Below are 9,551 nucleotides of genomic sequence, written 5' to 3' on the forward strand. Positions count from 1 at the left end.
TGAATATTTCAACAAAACTATATTTTACTTCTGATTAATAGGAGGATACCATATAATGGTATGCTTTTTTAAAATAAAGCATACAAAACTTCATCACACAGAAAGTAAGTGAATTCAAAGTGAATAATAAGCATGAAATAAAATGAGGTGTGCTTTGGGGTTTCATTTTTGGTTTAGTGGTTTAGCTGATTGAATAAAACATACAGTAAGAGCACATTATGTTGGCTTGGGTTAAGCAGAAGTATGGAAAAGCCATGTATATGAAATAGCTGGACAAAGGAGAGCAAAAGGCTGAAAATCCCTAAATACTTTATTTCTGTATGGAAAAGGAAGCAGTAATAACGCTCAAAGCGGAATTAAATCTGTCTCATAAGTACGGATAATTTTGTTAGATGATTCTAAATGTAGTATTTCACATGTACCTGTGTGTCAAAATTTCAAATTTAGATGTGAAGAATAACATCGTTAAAAGCTTGGAGAGTAAGATTTTTAAGATTTAAGATAAACTTTCTTTTGCTAGAGATGCTGTTCTGCAGCAAATACAGCATAAATTAAAGTGTTTCTTTTAAGAATCAACATCAAATAGACCCTTATCTAAAATACATAAAAGAGATGAGGATTATATCCTAAACTAATTCAGGTCAGATCTGTATTCCTGTGTGCTGGTACATCTAATTGGGGGGGAGTGGCTTGGTATACTCTGAGGACCCGTTTTTGGTTATTTTTAGTACCTTTAGTACCTGTGGAGAGCATATATAGAATAGCTATTTTTCTGACACCTGGATGGCAAATTTGTTTTCTAACCTCAACAGCAATTCATATTCAATTCGTGAATATATCTGCAGGCAAATATGAGGCGGTCAAACAGTAAAATAGGCCGGAGACATTATATCAATTTAATCCAATCATGCTAAGTCTGTGGCTGCAAGGTCACGTATGAAAAATGTGTTTTTGCCTAATTCGGTACCCCGTCATGAAATTATGCAAATTAAATTTTGGATAACCTGAAGTCCTAACACCAAGTTTTGTGTCACGCTATAGGTGTGTCCAGGTTCAGTGGCCATGTTCTTGGAAGGTTGTAAAACCTTATTTTTGGTTATGTTATGACTTCACTTCCTGTTTGAAAATTCTGATTGACTGCAATAAACAGGCACAGAAAAAATCTCACGACTTTTGGTGTATAGTTATCTCTACGCACTTTGCTGAAGGTAGGAAAAACTGAAAAAAATATTAATAAAGCGCAGTTTTTCAAAAGGGGGTCTCAAGTCTATGGAACTTTTTTGGTTTTTAATAAATCAAATGAAAACTTATTGCCCTTAAATAAATAAAAAATGCATGTAATAACTCATTTACTACTAAGTTTTTTAGTGTCAATTTTAAAGCCTTTTTAAAAAAAAAAATACCACATGACAGATAATGATGACACCATGCTCTGAAGACAACCCAATCCCAAAACTTCAACTATACCTTTTTAAGAGAAAAAAATGGGGATGTACTTTAAAGGTTAAATCTTGCAGTTTGACCAGCTGGTGGTCCTAGAGTGTTTATTCACTGAGATGAAACTTTGAATAGGGACAATTCTCTGCCCCTTTGTACAGAATTTAATTTTTCAAAACTTTTTATAATACAGTGTACGGGTTGGCATACAAGCCAGTGGTAGCTAAGCATATAAGCAAAGTATAGTGGTGGACATACTGCAGAGTAAAAAAAATGAATGAACTTTGGATTATGCTTTTGCACCACTGTTCTCACAGTTGTGTCCAGTTTAGGCACAGGTTGTGGTGTGAGGTTGATATATAGCTGTTACTTTAAAAAAAGGACTCCTGAAACGAATACAATGATGTATAGAGATTATTATAATACACCTTACCAATATGACTCAACTGTTCCTCTTGATCTAAAGCACTTCTTATTCTTGACTGGTCCTGGATTCGCCCTAAACTCTAACAGTAAAATTACAATTCCTTGACCGAAAAACTATGTTGTGGTTAAACTTCCAACAAATTTTAGTCTTTTGCAAATCCATCATAAACTTTGTGCAATTTGTAGTTCAAAACACTTATTTCACAACCTGTGGTGGCATAATAGCTGTCTTTTGCTGTGGTGTTTTACTTTCAGATGTATCCAAAGTACCTTCCTTTCCTTTCTTCCTGGGTGGTTTTTTTATGGGAGTCTTCTTTGGTGTAGGATCCAGTGGGTCCCCTGTCCTGGAGCCGTTCAAGTCCTGCTTTTCCGGGCTCTTGGCTTCAGGGGTCCCAAGGTTGGTTTTTACAGGTGCCACCATTTTCTGTAGGCTACTTGAGGTGGGCAGCTGGGGTTTGGTGGAGCCTTGCTCAATCTGGCTCAATCCAGTGGAGCCGGTTCTTTTGGCTTTCTGTGGAGGTGTGGGCTTCTCCCGGTTTGCCCTTGGTGTGGAGAGACCATTGGTCTTTGTCAGCCCTGTTCCCTCATTCCTGTTGATGCTTTGGGTTTTTTCCTTGAGCTGAGCGGCAAGCAGCGTAGCAGCCTCTGAGTTCATATGAGGATGGATGACCTTTGGGCTCTTGGGTGGCTCCTTAGGGGTCTGCTTTGAACTATCAACACTTTTCTTTTCAGGTGAGGAGCAGTGAAAATTACTTATCTTCTTGAGGGCACTCTGAACAACACCATTGATGTGCTCCATGTGACTGGGACTGCCGTGCTCATCCCCAGACTTTTTACCTCGCAGAGGTTTGTGTTTTTTAGGGGAGCCACTGGCATCTGCCTCCTGCCCCTCCTGTATCTTCTGTCGGTCATGATGCTTTTCCTTTATTCTTTGCCACTCTTCACTCTTAGATGAGCCATCACTTGAACTTCTCTTTTTCTCCTTTGACACTGCAAGTGCCTTAATTCCCCCCTGCTGCTCAGGCTGGGGAGACCCTGTGGTATTCCCGTGTATCCACGACACCTTGGGTTTAGTGGATGGGTCTGGTGGCCGGGGTTTGGGCTTGCCAGGTGAAGGCGGTGGCTTTCCATTGCGCTTGGCCTCTAATATAGGAGTGCCATCTCTATCCTTGCCACTGTTCTCATCCTCCTTCGACTGCTTGGAGAGGCGGGCGACCAAGGCATACTGTGGCTCACTACCTTCTGTTTTGGTTACACTTGTGTCTTTCAGGGAGGTGTATTCACCAGCGTCATCTTCATCAGGGACAGATTCTGGCTTCTCTGCTGCAGGGCTGGGGCTCCGCTTGTCATTCATGGAGTCTGTGGATCATTGGCAGGTCAAGAGATGCTACTCAAAAATGGTGTTTGTTTATTTCAATCCTGATTATACGTGCTGTTGCAGCATTACATTACTTGATATGATCACTACGTTTACTGCATGTTTGCTGTTGTTCAATTATACTGAAAATAACTGGGTCAATAACTGGGTCAATTCGGCAACTTGATGATCTTACTCAAAATCCATTTTTGTAAAGAGACCCACATCAAAGAGAAACAGACTAAAACTGGCTAAAGCATCATTTGCAATTTCATAGTTCAAGATTAGAAACTGACGGAATGGGTGTTTTCCACCAAACTTTAAGGATTTAGTCACTGTTTGGATGTGTGCAATATGCTGACTTGACCATTCCATTTCCTGTTTATGCTCTTCTTGTTCTCAAAGGAGAATCTAAATTTAAATGGCATAAATGCCAACTATTATGTAGCTATTAGAGAAGTGAGTGAGTCACTGGATAGTCACATTGGGGAATATGATTATCTCGCATGTGTGTCCATACAAGATAGCTGAACTGTTTTTTTTTTGGTTTTTTTTTTACATGATTACTCACCTTCATGCGGAACACAGTAAACTGGCCCCTCATCTCCGCTCTCAAAAGAAGAGAAGGACCCCTGGGATGACCAGGAGGAGGGGGAGTGCTGTTCAGCCACAGAGGGGGGCTCAATGAAGCTGCAGTTGAAGGTGTTCTCTGGGTCATGGTGGGCTACTGAGAACAAAAAACAAATGCAAAAGTCAAAAGGTCAGTCAGAGGTTTTTTTTACTGTGTTACAGGACAAACAGTCTGCTCTTACTCAGTCTCACAGCAAAGTTGTAGAAAGCATTGGTTTAACTAACTCTGTAGAAAAATAGGTTTTACATGTGAGCTAACAAAGGCTCTGACACTATAAGTTTCTAAAAGTAAATGGTGATAGTTTCATACCCATTCATAATTTATTAGCTGGAGCTGAATTCCCACAGCTGACGATATTCAGATTTTCTTTAGAGTTTGCTTGGAAAATCTTAACCAACAATCAATACTCTTTATAATATACAGTATACTAATAAAGAGCTGAATGGTAAGATAAAACATTGCAATGTTATGTGGTTGCTTACTGTCTCTGCTGGGCTTTTCTAGTATTTTGTGGGTTCAGCAAAATGAACCACAAATGGGTTCTTCATCGTCATCTTCCACTGAGTCCTCTCCCTAACAATAAGTAGGTCAAGTCATGTTTCCCTCTCACAATCTCCCTTTCGCTCTCTCATTCTTCTGTCCTCAGACACTACAGCATTCTGCTAACCCTTCAGTCTCAGGACAGCTGCGCTTTCTGAAGGGTACTTAGGCTTAATCTTCCCATCTGGTGTGAACCGGACTAAACCATACTGGGTGTTAACTTGCATGACCGGCCACATCAGATGCTCCTGTTTATATTCCTGATGACACATGGGTCCATGCGTTTGTTTAGACCTTAGATAAACCATCTATGGAAGGAATCCCCTAACTACCAGGACACTGGCCAAGACTGGCCTAAAACGATTTGCTAGTTTAAGAGATCTACAGCTAGATTTTTGCAGCCTGACTTGCAAAATGTATCTCTCTATATTCTTGCTGCATTTGTATTAGTGTTTGATATGGATGCACTTTTAAAATGTTACAAAAGAAGAAAATCCAGCAGATTATCTGCTTAGACGCTGTTTTTATATTCTCCCATTATAGCAAACAAGTCTGGTTTATCTGTCACCCTAAACCAGTCTGAAGTTTATTCTCTTGCCTCCCATGTGAATCAATGTGGCTCACACCATGTGACTTTCTGTTGAGCCTTTTGTGCTTTGAACTTTTTCTCTAAAAACAACATGATTGAGTCATGTTTTCCCCTTTAGTTTGCTGGGTTTTATCTGAATTTCTAGTTTCTAATTTAATTTTACGTTGCCCCTTTCAATCTGTTTTGAAAGTCAAGGTTTTGCCTTAGATATATGACTCACTTGGTTATTTTTACATTGATCTAAAATGGTTCCTTAAAAGGTTTCCTTCTTTCATCAAAACAAGAAGTCTAACTCCCTGAACAAAATATTTGATTTTGGGGTTCTATTGTCTTGTTTTATGAACTGAGGGGTGAATGTCAAAACAGTTGCAACATGTCTGTCTCAACTACTTGTATATATAAAGAGGTCACAAGATAGTATTTTTAAACACAGAGGGCTTACATTTCCATTATCATTTTAAGATATCCCCATAACAATCTGCTATCTCTATATTTTATATCAATTTATTTATAAAAATAAATCTGAAGCCAGAATGGAACTTCAATGTAAGATCGAAAACTATTTATGCTTAAGTAAATATTTGAATTATACAGGAAAAAAGCTAATGTATATGTCTTTTCCACCACTTGTGCAGGGTCCTCATAGTGTAGCAACAGGCAGACAGGCACAGACTGAAGGACAAAGGAATGTAGAACGGCAAAGATTTCAGTCATGTTAGTCAGCGATCTAACACATGGGCATTTTGCAAGTGATGTATGCAGCGATGAACAACTGCTGTCCTTAAAAATTGCTTGGTCCAGACTGTGAGTCTAGTAAGGAAGATCGCTATGCTGACTAGACGCCACTGTGATCCCTCTCTGCATGAAGGCCAACACACAACAGGGTATTATTGACCCATCTCCACAACAGAACTCCACCACCACAGCTGCTCAGTAGGGTGGTGGAAGTCTAGAGGATACAACAAGAAAGTTGATAGATCAAACACCTGGTCCATCTCTAGAAAACTGTGCACTGAATAATAATGTGGTTCACCAGTAATAACAGTAAATAAAAATATACTTCAGCCTAAAACAGCATGGACATATGTTGCAACGTTGCATGTAAATTCTCATATACAGAGCCAGCGTACAGCCTACAGCCATTTGGACACTTCTGTTTTAAAAGAATGAATATATACAGCAGTATAACAGTAACTGGGTCATTCTAGTAAAAGCCAAAGTGTGACTTTGAGAAAATATTCTGACTTTTTGATTAGATAACTCCCAACTACACTGTGAGTATTGCAGCAAACACATTTGCAATACCAGCCAAACTTTGCCCGGATAAATAAAGAAGAAAAAAAGCAGCTGGTCTTAGCATCCGTCCATGAGGAAGCGTTTGGATATAGAGGAGGCAAGGAATGCCAGACAGACACAAATGTGCAGGGTGTGGAGTAAATATGCTTAGAAAGGAATGTTAAAATCCAAGCAAACAGCATTAGTTTCACCAAGAGGGAAATAGGTGACAGTGTGTTTATATAGGTTTTTTTTATTGAGTCAAACTTTGCTAGGACTAAATGCTGTCCTTTAATTCATCCCTGACTTCTAAAATGTAGTTCCCATGCTGATAAATATTGCATTTTTCAATTTCAGGAAAATAAAGACAAATTGATTTTTAAAAAGTCTTATATTTAAAAAAAAAGCAGGCATATGGAGGCATAATGTAAAAGATTTTCATTTAGGGTACTGTGGTTCAACTTCCATGTGTTTCCAGATGTTTATTTAGCTTAATTTTCATTGATTGTTTATTATTGTTTATAAACATACCATTTCAAAACATTGACCACATTAGATATTTCTCCACCATGTTCTGCTTTATCAGACCATTACATTTGACTGATAGGACAGCAAGAACTCAAATGGCAAATATAGGCTGACTATAAACATTTTTAAATACTACAAACAAACTGAAAATTGAATTTAGTTTCATGGGAACTTAATTTTTAGGTGAGAGCCAGCCCCCATCTCCCCTACCCCTGTTTTATTATCATTTGGTCTTACCACATCTGTTGCCACTGACCCTGATGTGGATAAATCACACTTCTGACACTAGCTGGGGTAAATTTGACCACTTCCTGTTTCCAGCCCTATGGCCTCCCTCTGGAATGTGTGTGTGTTTGTGTGTTCTGTGTGCAGGACTGTGTGGCTTCAGTCAGAGCTGGAGTTTCTAAACGTTGGCAAACCATGCTTCTGTGAGTAGCACAAATGCAAGCAGGGTAGCAAAGATTTATGCAGGACAAACGAAGGAGAAGATGAAGGTTGGTATGAGGGTCTGCCTTCAAGTCTGACTGCAACATTTTTCACATTTACTGTCTAAAACTGTTGAAACTTTCGTTTTTCAAGGCCTAAAAATAGATTTTTCTTTACTTGCATTCTTAAGAAATCCTTTTACAGACATGATTTGCACTTACTCACAAATAAGCATTAATGTCCCATAGGATGACACAGGCCACACAGTCCATGTGTTGTATTTTCAAATGAGGCATAATGTGGACAGATTGTAGCTTAAATAATCAGTTGGAAAAATGAGAAAGCACATGCTGCTCAGACTTGGAAAAGAAACCAGGTCATTATGATTTAACCCCTTATGCACTACACTGACTTCAAAAACACATTTTAAAGCATCTGTCTTTTTCAGAAAACACAAATCAAAGTAAGGTTGGGAACATCTGTTTCACTGACCAGCCATATATGCTTTTAGTCTGCAAAATGTTACAAAATACAGAGAGATGATTGGATTGACAGATTAACTAATCGTTTTAGAATCAGAAAATGTCAGGATAAGTCAGTGTCTTGAAAATATTGGAAATTCCATTTAACAGCGCAGCAAATATTGCTTCTGCTGTCTGATATGATGCACAAATGAATGTATTTATTGCATAGGTAATGGGAAATGATTTGATAACAAACCTTAGTGTTTTAAAATTTAAACAACTCCAAATCCAAAGCAAATAGCCATAATACGTTGACTAGTCTGACGTCTGTAGAAAAGCAAAACAAAAAACGAAAAAAAACCCCAAAGCCTGGGGTCACAAACACATCTGTCACACACCACGAGACCTCCACATGGAGCAGCAGAACTACAGCGTCCACCCAAACAGTGCAGCCTTTGATAGCTCGTCACTCACCACCACGTGGGGCCCCCAACAACCACTGGCTTTCTTTTTAATAACACAGCCTCCTCCTCAGCACAAGAAAAAAAATTCTTGTGAAGAAGATGATGGAAAAGAGTAAAGAAAATAGGGAGAAAAAAGCCCAAGTTTAGGGTCGTAATAATATGAACACATGGCATTTGGCAGTGCCAAGAATAATAATGGGCTCTAAAACCAGTGCATTCTTTTTAAATGAAACCTCATACTCGCCTGGCAGCCACCATACACTTTTCAACCCTATTCATCTTCTAGGCAGCAGCCTAAGGTAGCACTAAAAGAAAATGCTTACACTGATTGACAGACATTAGCGTCATTGTCTACATGACATTAAAATTAAAAACATTTGAAAGCACTGATAGCCACTAAAACACAGCTTTTATACCATCTACGTATACTGCTTACACAGAATATCATTACATTCACTGGCTTTTACTGAATCTAATAAAAATATACATTTTAGCAGACTGTGCAAGAATCAAAGACAAAGATTACAGAGAATACAGAAGCTTCTGGTAGCACTGTGGTGGTATATGAGAAATAGTTTTCGGGCTCACCGACTACTTTGGGCAGTTTCTGTCTCCTCAGTGGAATACGGGGAAGTTTAGTGCTGATTCTGCTGAATCGTCCACACAAGATCCGTTTGGCTTTTTTGCTGTTGAAAAGGGATGACGCCATGGAAATCCAAATGAATCATTCAAACTAGGCATTTTAAACCTGGCCCTCTGCCTCTTTTGAGGGCTCAGGGACTGCTCATATTGCTATTCACAATATAATGTCAATATATAAAAGCTCTTGAAATACAATTTATGTGCATTTATTAATTTAACAACCTGTGAGAAAATGTACAAAGAAAATATTTTTCTCTGTTTTTATAACCAGGGCAGGCCTCCTAATAGAAACTCAAGCCCCTAATGTGGACCGCTGAGGTGAAGGCACCTATCTGTCACTCACTTGTGGTTGTCTTTGTGCCGACAGAGGCAGCAGCAGCACAGCAGTGAGAGGAGGACAATCAGTAAAAAGGAGACCAAGGTCCCAGCTGCAATCACACCCATCCGCTGGTTGGGCTCTGAAAGACAAAATGCAGGGAATGGTGGGTGTGCCACAATGTGTTGGTGAAGTCTGAATACCAGTTTCAACAAATAGCTCTCTCAGTCATAGCTAAAACAAAAAAGCGTGGCATGTAGGACATTATTACAAATTAATATGAAATCGCATTGAAGATACCATAATATAGTGTTTAACTCGTGTATTTATTAATCTGGCAGATTTGACAATAACTGTAGATTATAGCGCTGCCCCCTTTAAATGTTAAAATGCTCTTCATAGACTACAGCTCTGCATTTAACACCATAATTCCCTCCACACTCACCACCAAGCTGG

General features: G+C 38.9%; 1 protein-coding gene across 1 annotated transcript in view; it reads right to left on the reverse strand.

Moving 5' to 3' along the window:
- Positions 1-1,666: 1,666 nt before the first annotated feature.
- scarf2 (scavenger receptor class F, member 2) overlaps positions 1,667-9,551 on the reverse strand; it is a 15,974-nt gene continuing 8,089 nt past the window's right edge. Inside the window, exons 8-11 of the mRNA XM_005743077.1 lie at positions 9,123-9,237; positions 8,726-8,823; positions 3,792-3,947; positions 1,667-3,222 (exon numbers count right to left, since the gene is read on the reverse strand). Coding sequence (XP_005743134.1) covers positions 2,060-3,222; positions 3,792-3,947; positions 8,726-8,823; positions 9,123-9,237 — 1,532 coding nt within the window. The 3' untranslated portion in view covers positions 1,667-2,059. The remainder of the gene's footprint in view (positions 3,223-3,791; positions 3,948-8,725; positions 8,824-9,122; positions 9,238-9,551) is intronic.

This window comes from Pundamilia nyererei, unplaced genomic scaffold (genome assembly GCF_000239375.1).
Source record: "Pundamilia nyererei isolate P.nyererei 1_Seehausen unplaced genomic scaffold, PunNye1.0 scaffold00127, whole genome shotgun sequence".
In the NCBI taxonomy this organism is placed as follows: domain Eukaryota; kingdom Metazoa; phylum Chordata; class Actinopteri; order Cichliformes; family Cichlidae; genus Pundamilia; species Pundamilia nyererei.